This window comes from Mesoplodon mirus (genome assembly GCF_964341445.2).
Source record: "Mesoplodon mirus genome assembly, chromosome: 7".
NCBI lineage: Eukaryota > Metazoa > Chordata > Mammalia > Artiodactyla > Ziphiidae > Mesoplodon > Mesoplodon mirus.
Genome location: NC_138983.1, coordinates 26,429,737 through 26,451,356, shown reverse-complemented (window position 1 = coordinate 26,451,356; position 21,620 = coordinate 26,429,737). Strand labels below are relative to the sequence as shown.

At 37.0% G+C, this 21,620-nt stretch overlaps 1 protein-coding gene across 3 annotated transcripts in view; it reads left to right on the top strand.

Moving 5' to 3' along the window:
* Positions 1 to 21,620, top strand: part of QSER1 (glutamine and serine rich 1) — a 78,609-nt gene that overhangs the window by 23,956 nt on the left and 33,033 nt on the right. The window contains exons 2-4 of one of the 3 annotated variants that reach the window (XM_082627297.1): positions 9,032 to 9,144; positions 9,545 to 9,706; positions 12,927 to 16,622. In XM_082627297.1, coding sequence (XP_082483423.1) covers positions 9,032 to 9,144; positions 9,545 to 9,706; positions 12,927 to 16,622 — 3,971 coding nt within the window. Of the gene's footprint in view, positions 1 to 9,031; positions 9,145 to 9,544; positions 9,707 to 9,865; positions 9,938 to 12,926; positions 16,623 to 21,620 lie in introns of those variants that run through there. The other 2 variants (XM_082627298.1, XM_082627299.1) reach the window with 2 other exon arrangements.

Sequence of the window (21,620 nt, the reverse complement as noted above, 5' to 3'; positions counted from 1 at the left end):
TGCCTGAAAAATGGCAGAAAGTAGTGGAACAAAACAGTGAATACATTGTTCAATAAAGTTCTTGGTGAAAATGGAAAATGTGCCTCTTTTTTAAGCTAAAAAACCGAAGGAACTTTTTGGCCAACCCAATATTTTGGGTGTTTGGGTTATAGCAGTGACGAAAGCAAAGACCCTGTCCTAATGGAGTTTTCATTTCAGTGGCTAATAGGCAAACTAGTAAATAATGTTGAATGTTTATTACTGCTATGGAGAAAAATAAAGCAAGAAAAGAGGGTTAGGCAATGTGTAGAGAGGATAGAGGAAGGATGTTATTTTGTATCAGGTGGTCAGGGAAGTCTTCAGTGAGATGAAGTTTGAGCAGAGACCTGAGGGGAAATGAGGTGAACCAACTTAGTATGTTTGAGGAAAGAGCCAGGAGACCTGTGTGGCTGGAGTGGAAAATAGATAAAATTGGAGGTTTAAGGGGGCAGCAGTTAAGTCACTTAGTACATTGAGGATTATTGTAAGAACTTTGGCTTTTAATAGGGTGAGATGGGAAGCCATTGGAAGGATTTGAGCAGAAGAGTTTCATGATTTGGCTTTACTTTTTAAAAAAAAAAAAAAAACATAATTGACTTTACAACACTATGTTAGTTCCAGGTGCACAACATAGTGATTCAGTATTTCTGTACATTATGAAATAGTTACCATCTGTCACCATACAAAATTATTACAACATTATTGACTATATTCCTCATGCTGTACATTTCATCCCTATGACTCATTTATTTTGTAACTGGGAGTCTGTACTTCTTAATCTCCCTTACCTATTGTGCTCATCCCCCCCACCTACCACCTGTTTATTCTCTGTATCTATGAGTCTGTTTTTGTTTTGTTATGTTTGTTCATTTATTTGGTCTTTTAGATTCCGCATATTTGTCTCTCTGACTTATTTCACTTAGCATAGTACCCTCTAGGTCCATCCATGTTGCCTCAAATGGCAAGATTTCATATTTTTTATGGCTGAGTAATATTCCATTTTATTTATATATTTGTGTGTGATACGCACATTATATGTGTAATATATACACACACCCCCACATCTTTATCTTCATCTGTCAATGGACATTCAGGTTGCTTCCATATCTTGGCTATTGTAGATAATGCTGCAGTGAACATGGGGGGCGGGTGCATAGATCTTTTCAAATTAGTGTTTTGAATTTTCAGAAAAATACCCAGAAGTGGAATTGCCAGTTAGTATGGTAGTTCAATTTTTTAAATTTAATTTTTAATTTTAATTCTATTGATAAGGGGTTAAAATGCAAAATATACAAAGAACTCATATAGCTCAATGTTTTTTAAAAAATCAACCGGTTTTCTTAAAATGGACAGAGGACCTGAATACACATTTTTCCAAAGAAGACATACAAATGGCCAACAGACACAGGAAAAGATGTTCAGTAACACTCATCAATGAAATGCAAATCAAAAGCACAATAAGATATCACCTCACACCTGTCAGAATGGCCATTATCAAAAAGACAACAAATAACAAGTGTTGAAGAGGGTATGGAGGAAAGGAAGCCCTTGTACCCTGTTGGTGGGAGTGTAAATTGGTGCAGCTACTATGGAAAACAGTATGGAGATTCCTCAAAACACTAAAAATTGAACCATCATATGACTTCATTTTTTAAGGGAGTGACTCAGGCTGAGCATAGGGGGTGGGAGGGGTTAGGGCAGAGGCAGAGAGACCAATTAGGAGGTTATAATTATTCCTTGCCGGTTAAAGAAGTGAAGTTAGCATGGATTTCTAAGAAGGAAGACCAGACAAAAAACCACCCCTAGAACCTCCTGATATTTACAGTTTATCTTGATCATTATTCTTACTCTTAAAGAGGTTTCAAGATTTGACATGGCTTACAAATTTTTCTTAGCGTAGATTGTATTTTTGAGAGCCTCTTTTGTTTTTTGTGGGGTTTTGTGGGGTTTTGTGGTTTTTTTTGGCCATGCCACATGGCTTGTGGGATCTTAGTTCTCCAGCCAGGGATTGAACCCCAGCCCTCAGCAGCGAAAGCATGGAGTCTTAACCACTGGACTACCAGGGAATTCCCTGAGAGCTGTTTTAGATTTACACATAGTACAGGGTTCCCATATACACCCTCACCCACTTTCCCCTATTACTAACTTCTTATATTCTTATGGTACATTTGTTACTAGTAATTAACTGATACATTGTAGTCAACTGAAATCCGTAGTTTATTCAAATTTCCTTAGTTTTTACTTAATGTCTTTTTTTGGTCTCTCCAGGGATACCCCTTTCCTTTGTTTATCTTGTCTCAGTAGATTCCTCTTTGCCATCACAATTTCTCAGACTTTTCTTGTTTCTGATGACCTTTATATTTTTGAGCAGTGCTGGTCAAGTATTTTGTAGAATGCCCTTCTCTTGGAATTTGCCTGATGTTTTCTTTCTCATAATCAGACTGGAGTTATGGGTTCTCCAAAGGGAGATCATAGAGGTAAAGTGTTACTTTCATTACATCATATTAAGGGTATATCTTATCAGTGTGATTTATCACTGTTGATGTTGATTTTTACCACCTGGCTGAGGTAGTGTTTGTCAGGTTTCTGCACCGTAAAGTTATTCTTTTTTTTTTGTTTTTTTCCTCCTTTCAATACTATCCTCTTTGGAAGAAAGTTGCTATGTGCAGCCCATTAAGGAGTGGGGAGTTATGGTCCACCTCCTTCAATGTAGAGTTGCTACGTAAATTATTTAGAATTCTTCAAGGGAGATTTGTGTTTCCTCCTCCATTTATTTATTAATCATTTAATTTTATCAGTGTGGACTCACAGATATATACTACTAAATTTTTTTGCTCAAAATGTTCCAGTTTTGGTCATTGGGAGCTCTTTCAATTTGCCTCTTTGTCCCTTTGACATATCCCCATAAGTGTAAGGTTTTTCCCCCTCTCTCTTTCTGTTTGGTCAGGAAGAAAATGCAAAGATGCTCAACATCATTAGGTAAATGAAAGTCAAAACCACAATGAGATACCACTTCACACCTACTAGGATGGGTATTATAATAAAAGAAAAGACACAGGCAATAACAAGTATTGGCAAAGATGTTGAGAAATTGTAGCCCATTAAACGTTGTTGCTGGGAATGTAAAATGGTATAGCCAGTTTGGTTGGCCATTCCCCAAAATGTGAAACATGGAGTTATCATAAGACCCGGCAATTCCACTCCTAGGTATATACCCAAGAGAATTAAAAATATACATCCACACAAAAACTTGTATGTGCATGTTCATCACAGCATAATTCATAATAGCCAAAAAGTGGAAACAACCCAATGTCCATCAGGTGATGAATGGCTAAACAAATGTGGTATATCTATACAATGGAATGTTATTCAGCCGTGAAATGAAGTACTGATACATCCATGTTTGTAACATGGATGACCCTTGAAAACATTATGCTAAGTGAAAGAAGCCAGTCACAAAAGCCTGCATATAATATAATATGATTCCATTTATATGAAATGTTACGAGTGGGCAAATCCGTAGAGAGAAAAATTAGTGATTGCCAGGGACTGGGTAGAGGAGGATATATGGGGTGTGATGCTAATGGGTACAGGTTTATTTATGAGGCAGTGAAGTGTTCTAAAATTAGATTATGGTGATGGTTGCACAACCCTGAGTATTCTAAAAGAGCTCTGATTTGTACACTTTAGAAGGGTGACCTTTATGGTATGTGAATTATATATCAATAAAGCTATCATTTAAAAAAATTTAGAACAAAAGAAAAATGAGATATCTAGGGATTTATACTTGTAAGAATCATACACTAAACACTACAAAAGATTGCTGACAGGAATTAAAGACCCAAATAAATAGATATACTCATGGATTAGAAGACTCAATACTCTTAAGATGGTAGTTTGCCCCAGTTGATGTATAGAGTCATTGCAGTGTTTTTGTAGGAATTGACCGGCTGACTCTAAAATTTGTATGGGAATACCTGGCATAGACAAAATAATTTTGAAAAAGAACAAAATTAGAAAATTTGTACAACCTGAATCATTTATCAAACTGTGTGTTATTGGCCTAAGAACAGACATTGATCAATGTAACACAGTAGTTAAGAACAGAACCACAAATATATGGCTAGTTGACTTTTTTGGACATAGGTTCAGATAGGTTCAATAGGTAAAGATTCAGTAGATAAAGAATAATCTTTTTGATAAGTTGTACTGGGATAATTGCATATCCAAATTAAAAAAAAAATGAATCCCAAGCCTTACATCACACCATGTACAAAAAATGAGTTCCAAATGAATCATAGACCTAAGTGGAAATATTAATACTATAAAACTTCTAGAAGAAAACAGAAGAAATCTCTGAGATGTTGGATTAGGCAAAGATTTCTTAGCTACAACATCAAAAGTACAATTCATAAAATAAAAAAATGATTTTGCTCTTCTAAATACATTGTTAGGAGAATGAAAGCCACAGATTGGGAGAAAAGGTTTACAAAATATGTATCTGTCCAAGGATTTGGTTCCAGAGTATATAGACAACTCCTAAAACTCATTAATAAGAAAACAAACAACCCAATAAAATATGGGCAAAAGATTTGAGTGGATACTTTACCAAAGAAGATTTCTGCCTGGTAGATAAACAAATGATGCTCAACATTGTTAGTTATTAAGGAAATGCTAATTAAAACCACAGTGAGATACCACTGCACACCAATTAGAATAGCTCAAATTTTTTAAAAGAAAAGGAAAAGAAACAACTTACAAACTTAAAATACTTGGTGCCAGTGAGGATGCAGAGTAACTAGACCAGACGTACATTATTGGTGGGAATGCAAAGAGGTATAGCCACTTTGGAAAACAAGCAGTTTCTCTAAAGTTAACATATTACCATATAACTCAGCCATCCCCCTCCTAAGTTATTTACTCAAGTGAAATGAAAACTTATGTTCAGACTAAACTTTAGGCATGTGTTTATAGCAGCTTTATTCATAATTGCCAAAACAGGAAAGAACCCAAAGGTCCTTCGACTGATGAACGGATTTAAAACAACCATCAACCTTTGGTACATCTATATAATGGAGTGCTACTCCACAATAAAAGATAATGAATTACTGGAAGTGGGCACGCTCCACGCCTTGAGGGCATTGGTCTTTTCCCACCTGCCTTGCGCCACTGTGGGAGATTCTGAGAGTCAAGCGGAAGTCATCTGGGACATCTCCAGGCAGCTCATCCAAGTAGCAGACAGGATGGAGTGCGGCATCCGGCCAGGGCTGGTGGGCAACCTGGCCGCGCAGTTTATGAATGGGAGCCTGTCAGAGGAGGACAGGCATATCTATTTGTTCAACAGATACAAAGCTTTGGTTAATGCAAGATGAGTAAGCTCTTCATCGTTCATGAACAGATCTGTGGTACAACATGGTGCACATAGTTAACAATACTGTATTGTATACTTTAAGTGGGTGGATCTCATGTTAAGTGCTCTTACCACAATTAAATTAATTGGTTAGAACTTCGGCCTGGAAGAAAACATTCACAATACATCTATCTGACCAAAAAAAAAGTGGATCCAGACTGTATGTATGTATGTATGTATGTATGTATTTAAAAACATTTTATTATTTAAAATTTTTATTTATTTATTTTTTTGGCTGCATTGGGTCTTCATTGCTGTGCACGGGCTTTAGTTGCGGCGAGCGGGGGCTACTCTTCGTTGTGGTGTGCGGGCCTCTCATTGTCGTGGCTTCTCTTGCTGCAGAGCACAGGCTCTAGGTGCGCAGGCTTCAGTAGTTGTGGCGCACGGGCTCAGTAGTTGTGGCTCGCGGGCTCTAGAGCACAGGCTTAGTAGTCGTGGCGCATCGCCTTAGTTGCTCCGCGGCATGTGGGATCTTCCCGGACCAGGGATTGAACCCGTGTCCCCTGCATTAGCAGGAGGATTCTTAACCAGTGCCCCACCAGGGAAGTCCCAGACTGTATTTTAAAAACTTTTTACAACCCAGTAAGATGGCTAACAACCCATTTTTTTTAAAGGGCAAAATCTTTGAACAAACTTAACAAGAGAAGTTACAAGAATAGTTTATAAGCATATAAGAAGATGCTCCTCATCATTTGTTACTAGGGAAATGCAAATTAAACCACAGTGGGATACCACTTAACCTACCTAGAATAGCTAAAATTAAGAAGACTGAAAAGATCATGTGGTGACAAGGATGTAAAGCAAAAATGGAATGTTGATAATTACTGATGCTAATGTAAAATGGTACCTGCACCTACCTTATCACCCAGTAATTCCATTCCTAGATATTTAACTTAGAGAAATGAAAGTATATGTCCACAAAAGACTCGTATACAAAATGTTCGTAGTACATTTATTCATAGTAGCTTCTAACTAGAAACAATCCAAATGTTCATCAGTAAGTGAATGGATAAACATAATTGTGATAAATTCATAGAATTCAATGAAAAGGAATGACCTACTTATGTATGCAACAACATGGATGTATCTCAGAAACATTATGCTGAAATGAAAAAAAGCCAGACACAAAAGAATACAGACTGTATGATTCCATTTATATGAAATTCTAGGACAAACAAGCCTAAATTTTCATAACATTAGGTTTCTCAGTGGTTGTCTGGGGCCAGGGGTGAGATGAAAAAGATATTGACTGCAAAGGGGCATGAGAAGCCTTCTGTTGTGATGGAAATGTTCTGCAAGTTGGTTGGGATTATGGTTATACTGGTGTGTGCATTGATCGAAAAATGTGTACACATTGAACTGTACACTTAAAATGGGTGCACTTTACTGTATGTAACTTACACCTTAATAAGTTGATTTATAAAGTTTAAAATAGATTTAAAATTAATCCTAAAATTGAATCTTCAAACTAAAACAATCATTTACTTAACTTTCGAATCAGTATTCTAACTGTATATATATACTTAATGGGACATGATCTTGAGACAGAAAGTACTGTGAAGAAATACTTAACTTTACTTGGTGGTTTTGTTTTTGAAAGAGGTTGTGTTACAGTATTTCGGATAGAGCTAATGAGTAAATATGTTGTTGTATCAATAGTTGTGAACTGGGATTCTGACTGTAGGAAAAGGGAAATACATGTGAAATGGAGGAAGGTGAGGACTACATTGGATTTGAGTTAGAGTTGTCATTATGAACTCATGTTTTTAAAAAGACATGTATTTCCTAGCTTTGTCCACTTAAAGGGCCTAGAAGCAGTGACACCTCAGGCATTGAATACACCTGACACCCAGATCTTGGTTTCAAAATGTCATTGCCCACTAAAAAACTCCTAGTAGAAATGGTTGATTTCAGGTGTGGTACAGGGTTAAAAAACCAAGGTGAACCTGAAGCATCTTGTGCTAGGAGGTAAGAATGTGTCTGAGCACCAAGGAGGATATGTCAAAAGGAAACAAGATTGAAGGGACACTATAAATTAAATATGAAGAGTCTACAATGATATTTTTTAAGCATAACGTATATACATTAAAAAACATATTAGTGTATATTTTATATATTATATTTAAGTATGTATATGGATAAGAGAGAGAAGGGGAAAAAAGCTAATTTTTATTTTATAGAAGGATGCTAACTTTTAAATATGGAAGGTAGTGTAATTAGAACACTACTGTTTCAGTGCAATAATTGAAATGAAGATCATGAATGCAGGGTGTCTGAAACCATTAGCTGTTGGGACAAGATACTGACACTGTCTTAAGTAACACCTCACAATTGCATACTTATTTCAAAGAGAAGAAATAACTACATTGAGAGATCTGACAGTACCTTAACCACTTCAAGTTTAGCATCACCAGTGAGACAGACTGACATTATGTGTGTCTTCATGAGTGCAGTAAGAATTACGAAGCATCATTATGTACTTCTCATGAAGTAGCAATCAGACAAATCCAGAATTTGGGATAGCTTACATTCAACTGACTTGGATTCCTCAAAATAAAAAGTCCATGTCCATGGAGTCAAGGCAAAAGGGGTTTGGCATTAGAGGCAGAATGGAGGCACTGTTCTAAATGTAAAGAGACATAACCAAATGTAATTGTTGAATTTTGATTGCATCCTACAGAGAGCTTTAAAATATCAAACATTTTGACAACAATTGAGGAAAATTGGAATGTGACCTCTGTATTACATGTTATAATGACAGTGTTGAATTTCTTCAAGTCTAATAATGATACTTGGTTATACAGCTGAATGTCCTATTCCTAGGAGATGCAACTGAATTATTTAAGGATACAGTTTCATGATGTCCACAAGTTATTTTCAAGTAGATTAAAAGAAAGGAGTATATATGTCTGTATAAATATAAAACAAATATAACAAAATGTTAACAGTTGTTGAAACTTAAGTGATGGGTATACAGGTTATTCATTGTACTGTTTCAGTTTTTTGGGGGTTTAAAATATTCAGAATAAAAATCAAGGGGAGAAAAATATCTTGTTCTGAATTACTCTCAAGATGTATAAGCTTGAAATTTTCTAGGAGAGTTATTGGGAAATAGTGTTAATTTTCAATTCATTTGAACTGTCTACTATATTCCAGAGACTGTTAGAATTAGAGGGACTTTAGAGATTATCCTGTCTGGGTCCCTTATTCATACAGGTGAGGAAATAAGTCCAACAGTAATAGAGTCACTTATTGAAATCACATGGTAAGCCAGTAATAGCACTTGGACAGTGAATTCAGCTCTCCTATTTTCCAGGATATTGTTCTTCCCAATGTACCATGTTACCTCTTCCAATAAAAGGATTTTGTTGTAGGTAAAGTTGAACTAAGAAAAATACTCTGTATTATTTTTCTTCCCAGTGTATCTTCAGTATGTTCCCCCGCATTTTGACAGTATTGTCAGACTGGGTTTGATCTCTTGATCTGTAGGTCAGGAATTTAGTCAAAGACTTATGCTACTTTTGATAATTGCTCTCCTAGAAATTTTTTGATCATCTGGTTTGAGCTCTGTGTGTTTTGTCATTTATTTTTATCATCCTCTAGTTTAAGCTATGAAGAAGGACATCCTTCTCACTCTGAAACAGATCTCCTTCAGAGACAGACTTTTGCAGCCTCTCATCAGCTTCCTGGATATGCTGCCACACCTCAGCCAACCGGTAAAAATTCTCTTATGAAATATACCACAAATCTGGGTACATTTAGTGAATAAGCAGAAAAATCAATTTTCACATGTTGGGTTATGAAAGTATACAGAACATAACAGTCTCATGGGAAATGTTAAAATGAAAATGAGATTAAAAGCTTTGTCTTTTACTGATAGGGAATATCTGTATAACTAATTAGTAGGGAGATCTTTTTTTCATGCATCTCTGTAGATTTTAAATTATAATTATGCTTGAGCAAATTAATATTTGTTGCTATTCATAATAAAACAGTTTAGGGTTGTAGAACTTCTGGCCTCAAACGTCAGAGATTCCTTTTTAAAATAGGATCCGGAGTATCATTTTATATTAACATATATTTTTACTTTGGGATACATTTTATCTTCAAATGTAGGTCTTTCTGGAATATTTGATACTAGTGTGAACAATGCCAGCACTAACACTAAAGAATCTTCAGTGATGAATTTTCTCTCTGCTGTTGAATCCCGAACTGCTCAGGCTGCTTCTTCAGGAACTACTCTTTTACCACAATTCAGGGCCCCATCCTGGCAGACAGGTGATTCTTTGTTTTCAGAATTTTTAAGTCCTTTAAAAATATGGATAAAATTTCACTTTTCATAGTCTTGTCATTATAGTAGTGTGGCTGAGAGTGATGTTAATTATTGATTTTCCAGTGAACTTTAAAACCTGGAATTTTTCACTATCTTAAGGTGGACAAAATTCAAGAAATTGTTACTAGCAGAAATTCGGTTTTAGCACTCTGATGAAAACTAGCAAGTTGAAGAAGGTAGGTAATTGTTAAAGATAAATCCTAGATATAAAGTTTTTATCTAGCAATTTAAGTAGTTACTTGTTTACTTGAGAGGAGGAAACGTTAAATTTTTTTTCCTATTTCACCTTTATAGAGGTGTAATTGACATATAAAACTGTAAGATAGTTAAGGTGTACATTGTGGTGATTTGATATACATTTACATTGTGAAAGAATCCCCACATCTGGTTAATTAACACAGCTATCGCTTCACATATTTATCTTTTGTGGGGGGCGGTTGGTGAAAGATTAAATTTCATTTCTTTTAGTGACTTTGGGCTGGATAGGTGTGGTATAGTAAAAAAAAAAATCTTGGAACTGATTTCATCATTAGAGTTATGTAAAGTTATCCTTAACTGAACAGAGTAAGTCAATCTTTAATAAAAGCCATTCCAAGTTGATATATTATGTACTTTTCTTTTTAAATTTTATTTATTAATTTTTATTTTTGGCTGCGTTGGGTCTTCGTTGCTGTGCACGGGCTTTTTCTCTAGTTGGGGTGAGCGGGGCTACTCTTTGTTGCGGTGCGCGGGCTTCTCATTGTGGTGGCTTCTCTTGTTGCGGAGCACGGGCTCCAGGTGTGTGGGCTTCAGTAGTTGCGGCACACAGGCTTAGTTGCTCTGCAGCATGTGGGATCTTCCCCAGACCAGGGCTCGAACCTATGTCCCCTACACTGGCAGGCGGATTCTCAACCACTGCACCATCAGGGAAGTCCTATTATGTAGTTCTCTATTTTATTTTTCTTATTTCATTTTTCAGCTGTTCCCCCCCCCAGATTGTTTGTATATATTTTTATTTTTTGCAGGATGATGGAAAGGTTAGTTTTTTTTAAGGTTTCATTTTAAAGAATATATTTTTAAGTAATAGCTGTAGGAAATAATATTTTACATTCTGATATAAACTCCATCAATAGAGCTTCTCAGTATGTCTTAGAAACATTTTTCTGCTTCCAAAGAAACAAAATTTTACTGTGAAATAAAACAATATTAAAAAACACAATAGGGGACTTCCCTGGTGGTCCAGTGGTTAAGAATCCGCCTTCCAATGCAGGGGATGCAGGTTCAAACCCTGCTTGGGTAACTAAGCCCACACACCGCATCTAGAGAGCCCACGGGCCACAACTGCTGAGCCTGCACGCTCTGGAGCCCACATGCCACAACTAGAGAGAAGCCCATGCGCCACAACAAAAGATCCCATGTGCTACAACGAAGATCCCGCGTGCTGCAACTAAGACCCAGTGCAGCCAAATAAATAAATATTAAAAAAATAAAACTACACAATAGCTTTATTTTTTGCTTCCTGGAATAATTTTACATTACATGTATTGAGTTAGACTTTCTATCTCAGTTTCTATAATTACATTATTTTAAACATTAATTCTAAGCGCTATTTATTCCTTCAAGAGTAGCTAGATATTTTCTGTCCTTGTAACGGTAAACCTTTTTCTTTCTGCATTGCGAGGCTTGTGGGATCTCAGTTTCCTGACCAGGGATTGAACCTGGGCCCCAGCAGTGAAAGTGCCGAGTCCTAACCACTGGACCGCCAGGAAATTCCCACTTTTTTGACATTTAATGGAAAGAGTTGAAAGAAGAATATTTTTGAAAAGGACCAGAGAATCTTTTTTCCCCAATTTTTCCAAAATGAAAAAGAATTTTTTTTAATGGAAATTCACTAAAAAATATGTAAACAGACTTAGAGAATGAACTTACGGTTACCAGGGGGGAAGAGTAGAGGGGAGGGATAGACTTGGAGTTTGGGATTGACATGTACACACTGCTATATTTAAAATAGATAACCAACAAGGACCTACTGTACAGCAAAGGGAATGCTGCTCAATGTTCTGTAATAACCTAAATAGGAACAGAATTTGAAAAAGAATAGCTATATGTATATATATAACTGAATCATTTTGTTGTACACCTGAAACTAACACAACATTGTTAATCAGTGGTGCTCCAATGTAAGATAAAAATTTTTTAATGTAAACAATAAAAAGGTGTATAAAATGGAAAGTGATAGTTCCTAATTACAGTCCCCCTTTTTAGAGAAGAGTTAACAGTTTGGTATTTACTCTTCTTTAATATCTTTGTACATCAAAACTTTTTTTGTATATCCACCTAAGCGATGTTTATAGCATCAGTATTATTAGGATATGCCATAATTATTTTACCAGCTTCCTGTTGATGGATATTTAGGTTGTTTCTACCTGTTATTCACAATAACTATAATGAATATCTTGTTTGAATCTTTGTGTCCACTTATTTCCATAGGGTAGATTTCTAGAAATGGAACTTTCGGATTGCATGCATATAACATGTTTTTACTTTTGTTGTATGTGGCAAGAATGCTGTCCTGAAATGTTAATACTCTCTTCTTGACAGTGCTTTATTAATTTCTGATCAGCTTTTTTTGATAAGCATGCATCTATTGTTATGAGAAGTTGTTCATAGGAAGTCAAAACTTGAAATGCAAGGAATTTAAAAAATGCATTTATTTTGATAAAAGAAACTTTGCACTATTAATCTCACTATTATTTTCAGATTTATTATGTTAAATGTAGGCAATTCAGTTTCAGTTTTAATGTTATGAACATTTTAGTTTGTCCATTGGTATTTTGCATTGGGATTTCACGGGAAATTAATCATTAGAGATTATGTACATTTTCACTGTTTTCTTAATTATCAAATGACCTTATCTGACTATATATATGTATAATCTCATATTTATGTAACAATCATACATATGAATTGCTGATACCTTTGTAATTTTGTTCCTGCCTTATGAAAGCTAGCTATTTTGAAATGTGTTTTTGAAAATTTATGTGCAGAACTAATTTGTCAGGCTCTTCAGTTTTAAAGAGATTTTGATGGATTGAAGGTTATATAAGTTTTATAAGTCTGTATTATGAAAGCAGATATAAGTGTTTGTGCTGTAACTGCATGAGCATACTTGTTTTCTTTTCATAGGTATGCATTCCTCAGCAGCAACTGAGCTGTTTGTTACTGGACCTTTGCCAACCACTGGAGCACTTCCACCCTCTGCCCTCTCTGCTTATCAGCATCCCACCACCTTCAGCAATAGAAACTTTGCCACCACCTCACCTTTGGTGCTTCAGGATTCAACTTTTAACACTACATCAAATGGAATTTTAAATCCTCATGATCCTTTGCTGCAAATCAAGACTTCCCAGGGAACTGTTCCAACCGCTTTGGCATTTGAGCGCCTGGGCAGTTCTGCGATAAGTAACAGCATACCACCTCAGTCTTCAACATACCGCTCAGCTCAAGAGTCTGCACCCCATCTTTTACAACCTCAGTTTAGTTTGTTGCCTTCAGCACTTGGAGGAGCCCAGCAAACTCCTCAAGCCTACGGTTCAACTCTCTTTACTAGTTCTACTGCTTCCATTGAAAGAGCTCTTCTTCGAGAATGTAGTGTTATTAAACACCATCAGCGGCCTTCAGGTACCCAGTCTATTCAGGCACAACTGACTGGTTCACAGCATTCCTTACACAGTTATTTATCAAATGCAAGTGTGGTTAATTTTCAGGAAACAAACAGGCAGTCATCTTTATCCTGTAACCCAATTGGAGATTCTACTCAGGTGAGCAATGGAGGATTGCAACAGAAGACCTCCCAGGTCTCAGTGGAACTTGCTCAGTCCTATTCATCTGCAATTCCATCATCAGGGTATCCTCCTACTACAAAAGTAAAAAGCTGTTCTACAAAACAACCACTAACATCAGCCAAGTCCCCCAAACCTCAAAGTATAATTCCTCCTGTGCAAACACTAAGCTATTCCAAACCTTTACATAACCAGAGTTCTGTAATATCAGGCCAAGCACAAATTTATTCTACAGCGCAGCTACCAAGCCTTTTATCAGTTAGTCAGTCTCAAAATTATGGTTTAGTACAGCCACATAATGTGCCATCTATTGTTCATTCACATGTTTATAGGTCCAGCAAAGTTGAGAAGTTGCCATCCTTATATAAAACATTGACTTTTTCTGGGTCATCTCAGACTATAACTTCTGAAAATCCAACACTTAATTATTCTTCTGATCAGCAAGAGGTATTATCTTCAGTTACAAATGAGAATTACCCTGCTCAAACAAGAGATCTATCTTCAGTTAGCCAGTCTCAGAGTTACTCATCTGGTCACTCTCAGGGTTTATCACCAGTTAGTCAGACACAGGTTAGTTACTCATCTCAGTCACAAGTTTTGTCAGTTGTTAGTCCTTCAGAAAGCTATGCTTCAGGGCAGTCCCTAACATTAACAGCCCCTTCTCTTTCTTATTCTTCTGCCTCTCGGGCTCAGAATATGCCAGATTCTAGCCCAACTCAGAATTATATTTCTATGCATTCTTCCCAAAATGCTCAAACTCAAGGGTCATCATCTCCCCAGTCCCAAAAGTTTTTGCCTGTTGTCCAGTCATCATCTTTTGCGTCCTCTACTCATTGTCAGACATTACAGAATAACATACCTTCCCCTGATCCAAAGTCTTACGCTGAAAGAAAACTTGACTCAAACGTGTATACATCTTCAAAGCAAGAGGATGATTTTCCAATGCAAGAGTTACAGGTATTACAGCCGCAAGTATCTCTTGAGTCATCAACCCAAAGGCTATCTGATGGGGAAATTAATGTTCCAGAATCAGCTTATAAGGTGTCAAAGACAGATGACAGATATTCCCAGAGCATAATCAGAAGTAATTCCCATCTTGAAGATCAAGTTGTTGGGATTGTTCTACAAGAGTCAAAAAAAGAAGAAAACATAGTTGGTTCAGTGGCACAGCTTAACCAACAAGTTGGCCAAGTCAATAATGCAGCAACCCTTGATATAAAGAAGACAACTAATTTAATGCGAACTCCACAAATAAGGTTGAATACTAAAGACCTAAACCAGCAGCATTCTCTTATACAGAAGGTACATGAAGCCAAGGTCCAGGAGCAGCATGATCAAATAATTAATGCCTCATCTCAGATTCAAATTCCAAATAATGCTTTAGGGCATGGCCATCAGGCATCTCTTCCTAATACACAGGTCCTTTTAGATTCTGCCTGTGATTTACAAATTCTTCAGCAGTCAATACTACAGGCCGGTTTAGGACAAGTAAAGGCATCTCTACAAGTACAGCGTGTTCAAAGTCCTCAACAAATAGTACATCCTTTCCTTCAAATGGATGGTCATATTATTCAGAGCAATGGCGATCATTCTCAGCAGCAACTCCATCCTCAAAATTCTGAAATTATGAAAATGGACCTCTCTGAGTCTTCAAAACCATTACAACAACATCTAACAACAAAGGGCCATTTTAGTGAAACAAATCAACATGATTCAAAGAATCATTTTGTTTCTCTTGGATCAATATGTTTCCCAGAGGCAATGCTCCTCAGTGATGAAAGAAATATTTTATCAAATGTAGATGATATCTTAGCAGCTACAGCAGCAGCTTGTGGGGTCACACCTTCTGATTTTTCCAAGTCAACTTCAAATGAAACCATTCCTGCTGTTGAAGATGGTGATTCTAAATCTCATTTTCAGCAATCATTAGATGTCGGGCATGTGACGTCAGATTTTAACTCCATAGCAGCTACAGTAGGAAAGCCACCGAATATAAATGATATTTCCTTAAATGGAAATCAAGTTACTGTAAACCTTTCACCAGTACCTACTCTTCAGTCAAAGATGACTCTTGATCAACAGCACATTGAAACACCTGGTCAAAATAAAGCTTCTAAAGTAACTTCACCAGTGGTTGGGCCAGGTCATGAAGTCCAGGAGCAAAGTTCTGGCGCATTCAAGAAACAGTCTGCTACCAATCATGAACCTGAAGAAGATAGCGAAGTACCTGTTGATAGTACATTAAATAATAACAGAAATCAAGAGTTTGTTTCTAGTAGTAGAAGTATAAGTGGAGAGAGTGCTACATCGGAGAGTGAATTCACTTTAGGGGGTGATGACAGTGGTGTGTCAATGAACCCAACTAGGAGTACACTTGCACTGTTGGCCATGGCCCAACCTGGGGAGCCAATCAGCGTCAAGATTGAAGAGGAAAGCCAAGATTTAATGCATTTTAACCTTCAGAAGAAGAAAACTAAAGGGAAAGGGCAAACTAAAGAGGAAGACAACAGTAATCAAAAACAGCTGAAAAGACCTGCCCAAGGCAAACGCCAGAATCCAAGGGGAACAGAGATATATTTGCCGTATACTCCCCCTTCCTCGGAAAGCTGCCATGATGGTTATCAGCATCAAGAAAAAATGAGACAGAAGATCAAAGAAGTAGAGGAAAAACAGCCAGAAGTCAAAACCGGATTCATTGCCTCTTTCTTAGATTTTCTGAAATCTGGGCCCAAGCAGCAGTTTTCCACTCTTGCTGTACGAATGCCTAACAGGACTAGACGACCAGGAACCCAGACTGTTCGTACATTTTGTCCCCCACCACTTCCAAAGACTGCATCTGCAACACCCACACCTTTAGTGTCTGAAACTGGGGGTAACAGTCCGTCAGAAAAAGCTGAGAACGAACTTAAAAACTCGGAACATTTATCTTCACTTTCTTCTGATGAAGATGATCTTGGAGTATGCAGTCGTGATATTTATAAAAGCACCTCTACCACCTTAAATACTTCGGATGCCACTTCTGATAAAAAGAAGAAAACAGGTAAAGTTTTAAAATTTAGAGTCATAATTACGGCTTTCCACTTTAATTTTTCTGGCTCTATACCAAGTTTTATTTTTTCTTAGCTTGAAGCAGGTCTGCATTTTTCAGGACAAAATGCATAGGTAGGTATCTTGGAGACTTATTTTTTTAAATGTTCCTTGCCTATAGGAAAGTTCTGGGTTTTAGGCTGAGTAGTTCTGGTTTTTCTCAGCTTTCTACCACATGCAACATAATTTACATAATGCACTATCCAGACTTTTCTAACCTGAGACATCTTGAAGTGGCTCATGGATATGAGGCATTGTATTGAGGGCCATGTTGTTATATAAACTGGCATATTTTCTTGGTATGCTAATTTTACCTAAAGATTAACATTTTACTATTAAATATGGTTATTTTGTGTGCAGCATGCAGATTAATATAATTAAGTTAAAACTTTAAAAATTTTGTGCTGGTTCCAAAGTATATGCCCAAATCCTTGGGTGTGTGTTTCACTTCACTCTGTAGTTAAGGGAACATTTCGAGGAACTGTTTTGAGAAGCACTGCCTTATGTAAATGATTGACAAGTAGTATAAAAGTTACTATTTTAAAGAGCATGCTGGGCTTCCTTGGTGGTGCAGTGGTTAGGAATCCGCCTGCCAATGCAGGAGACACGAGTTCGAGCCCTGGTCCGGGAGGACCCCACATGCCGCAGAGTGACTGGGCCCGTGTGCTACAACTACTGAGCCTGCACTCTAGAGCCCGTGAGCCACAACTACTGAGCCTGTGAGCAACAACTACTAAAACCCGCGCGCCTAGAGCCCATGCTTCACAACAAGAGAAGCCACCGCAATGAAACGCCTGCGCCCTGCAACGCAGAGTAGCCCCCAGTCGCCACAACTAGAGAAAGCCTGTGCACAGCAACAAAGACCCAACAGCCAAAAATAAATAAAAATAAAATAAATAAATTTGGGGAAAAAAAAGCTTTAAAAAAAACATCATGCTAAGGAACAATGTACTTATAACAATACCATAGCTACCACCTCTGTGCCAGGGACTCTTAGCAGTGCTGTCAGATGTGCTTTGTTATCTCCAGTATACAGGCGATATAACAGACCAAATGAATTTTCCAGGTCCATACAGTCAGTAGATGGCAGAGCTGAAATCCAAACTCAGGTTTATCTGGTTCTAGAACCGGTATTCCTGCCTACCTCTTTTTTTTAAAAAAAATTAATTAATTAATTAATTTTTTGGCTGCGTTGGGTCTTTGTTGCTGCACGTGGGCTTTTCTCTAGTTGAGGTGAGCATGGGCTACCCTTTGTTGCGGTGCATGGGCTTCTCATTGCGGTGGCTTGTCTTTGTTGCGGAGCACACCTGTGCAGGCTTCAGTAGTTGTGGCACGTGGCCTCAGTAGTTGTGGCTCACGGGCTCTAGAGCGCAGGCTCAGTGGTTGTGGCGCGCGGGCTTAGTCGCCCCATGGCATGTGGGATCTTCCCAGACCAGGACTTGAACCCGTGTTCCCTGCATTGGCAGGTGGATTCTTAACCACTGTACCACCAGGGAAGCCCCTGCCTATCTCTTTTGTATGAATAGAGTGGTGCTTTATGAGTAAAACCTTGTTTTGTGATGTACTTTTCAGCTTCTTTCCAGATTTGAGACTACCTTTTTAACTACTAGAGTAATATGAAACAGCTGGTATCCCAAATATTCTATCAGCATAAATTTCTGCTAAAACATTTGTAAAGAATTCTCATTTTGTTATACAAGGAAATTAGCATAATGGAAAATCATTGTTAGAGTCAAAACATTATAGATGTGGCTAATCCTAGTAAGGTTTTACACTCTATTCCCCCAATTCAGAGTTCTTTGCTATTACTGTTATATTCCCTCCTATGTTCCTAGAGCAAACATTTTATAATCTCTGTTATAAAACATGAATCTAGAACTAGTTTCTTCCAGACAACAGTTATTATCTCATTTTTAGTTAAAAATCACCACCATCAACCCGATCCTTACTAATAGGTCTTTGAAGTTCTCCCTTTACCATCCCCATTGCCTCCTCATCTGTGAGAACTCATCATCTCTTGCTTGGACTATTGCAACAGACTTCTCATTAGAATCCTTCCCATCAGTCTCTACACCAGTCCATCCTCCACATTGTCATCACACTTTATAAAAAAGGAAAACCAATTGTTACTTCTCTGCTTTGAAATGCTTCTTGTTGCTCCATGGGAAAAAATTTAAATAATGTGTAAAAATTCTCCCTTTCCATGTTTCACTCTTGCTCCACCCTTTCCACTTCCCCTCTTCTGTGACAACTGAATTTCTCATTGTTCCTCGGACCTGTGAGTCCCTGTCACAACTGTGCTCCTTTTGGGCAGGTTTTTCTCTACCTAGGTCTTCCTCTTGATTTTTTAGCCCAGCAGACACTTAGTTATCTTTGAAGACCATCTTCAAAGTCACTTTGTGGAAGTTACTCCTGGCAGGATTAGTGCTCAATCCTCTAAATTCCCACAGCCCTTAAATATTTCTGAAGGGCAGAAGTTTTAAATTGCAGCAAGTTCTAGTTTATCCATTTTTCCTTTTATGGTTTGTGCTTTTTGTATCCTAAGAAATCTTCGCCTAGCCCATAGTCACAAAAATTTTCTCCTGTTTTCTTCTAGGAATTTTAGTTTTGCATTTTCCATTTAAGTCTAGGGTCCCTTTTGATTTTTTTTTTGGTATAAGATATGTGATATGGGTTGAAGTTAATTTTTTTGCACATAGAAGTCTAGCTTTTCCAACACATTTGTTGAAAAGACAGTTCTTTCACCGTTGGGTGCTTTTTGCACCTTTGTCAAAAATTAATTATATGAATTCATATTTGTGTGAATCTATTTCTGGACTCTCAGTTCTGTCACATTGATCTATGTGTTTATGCTTTCACCAGTACCACACTGTCTTAATTGCTATAGCTTTACAGTAAATCTTGAATGAAATAAGGCAGTGTGAGTCTTCCAAATTTGTTCTTTTTCAAAATTGTTTTGCCTATTCTAGTTCCTTTCCTTTTCCATTCAAATGTTCAAGTCAGCTGTTGGTATCTACAAAAAATCCTTCTGGGATTTTCATTTCCTTGAATCTGTGGCAATTTGAGGAACACTAAACTGTTAACAATATATTGAGCCTTAATTCATGCACACATTTGATTTCTCTCACTAGTCTTGTGTAGTTTTGGGCATATAGATCCTGCTTTGTTAGATTTATTCTTAAGTTTTTTGGGGTGCTATTTATTGTAAGTGACACTTTCTAAAATTTTCAGATTCCAATTATGCATTAGTAGAGTATAAAAATAGTTATTTTCTATATGTTGATCTTAAATCCACACAACTGATTTATTTTAAGATTTTTTTAATGGGAATTCCCTGGCGGTCTAGTGGTTGGGACTCCACAATTCCACTGCAGGGGGCACAGGTTCGATCTCTGGTTGGGGAAATAAGATCCCATAAGCCATGTGGCACGGCCAAAAAAAAAAAAAATGGTTTTTAAAAATTAGATTCCGTAGGATTTTCTATGTAGAAAATGATGTCATCTGCAAATAAGGATAGTTTTATTTCTTCTTTTCCAGTCTAATGCCTTTTTCATTCCTGTCTTAATATACAGGACTTCCTAAACAATGTTTAATAAGAGTGCTGAGTGTGGACATCCTGAACATGTTCTTGATCTTTGGGAGAAAGAAATCAATCTTTCACCATTAACTATGATGTTCACTGTAGATTTTTGTAGATGCCTTTTTTTATTGCATTAAAGAAGTTCCTTATATTTTATAGTTTGCCAACAGTTTTTATAATGAATGGAGGTTGAGTTTTGTCAAATGCTTTTTCTTCATCTATTTAAATGATCATGTAGTTTTCTTCTGTAGTCTGTCAGTGTGGTGAATGATTACATTGATTGTTAAATATATCTGTGGCCTTGCATTCTCTGGATAAACTCCACTGACTGTGATATATTATCTCATTTATACATTGATGGATTCAGTTTTCTAATTTTTTTGCATCTGTGTTCACAATGAATATTAGTCTGTAGTATTCTTTTTGTAATGCCTTTGTCTGGTTTTGGTATCTGGTTATTGCTGACCTCATAAGTGAGTTGGGGAGTATTCCCTCTTCTCTATTTTCTGCAAGAGATTGGGTAGTATTGTTTCTTCCCCAAATGTTTGGTTGAATTTGCTAGTGAAACTATCTGGACCTTGAGTTTTCTATGAATTAAATTTCTCTGACAGAACTATTCAACTAGTCTGTTTCTTCTTGACTGTGTTTTGTATCTTTGAAGGAATTGGTCCATTTCATTAAGTTGTCAAATTTATGAATATAGAGTTGTTAGTAGCATTTCCTTGTTATCTTTTTAATTTCTGTAGGTCTTGTCATGATTCCCACTCTTACAGTCTTTTTTTAAAAAATAAAATATGGCCTTTTTTTAAAAAAAATTATTTATTTATTTTTGGCTGCACTGGGTCTTTGTTGGTGCACATGGGCTTTCTCTAGTTGCAGCGAGTAGGGGGCTACTCTTCATTGCGGTGCGTGGGCTTCTCATTGCGGTGGCTTCTCGTGTTGCGGAGCACGGGCTCTAGGCACGCGGGCTTCGGTAGTTGTGGCACGCAGGCTCAGTAGTTGTAGCTCATGGGTCCCACTCTTACAGTCTTGATGTTGGTCATTTGTGTCTTCTCTCTTCATCTTCGTTAGTCTGGATAGGAGTTTATTAATTTTATTGATTTCTTCAAAAGACCAGCTTTTAGTTTCATTGATTTTTTTCTCCTTTGTTGACAATTTCACTGATGTCTGCTATTTTCATTAATTCCTTTTTCTGTTTGATTTTGGTTTATTATGTGCTAGTATTTTTTTTTCTAGTTTCATATGGTAGAAGCCTAAATTGCTGATTTCAGACCTCTATTATTTTCTGCTCTAAGCATTTAATGTTACAAACTTCTCTCTAAGGCCTGCTTTAGCTATATCCCACAGATTTTATTTTTATTATTTGTTTTT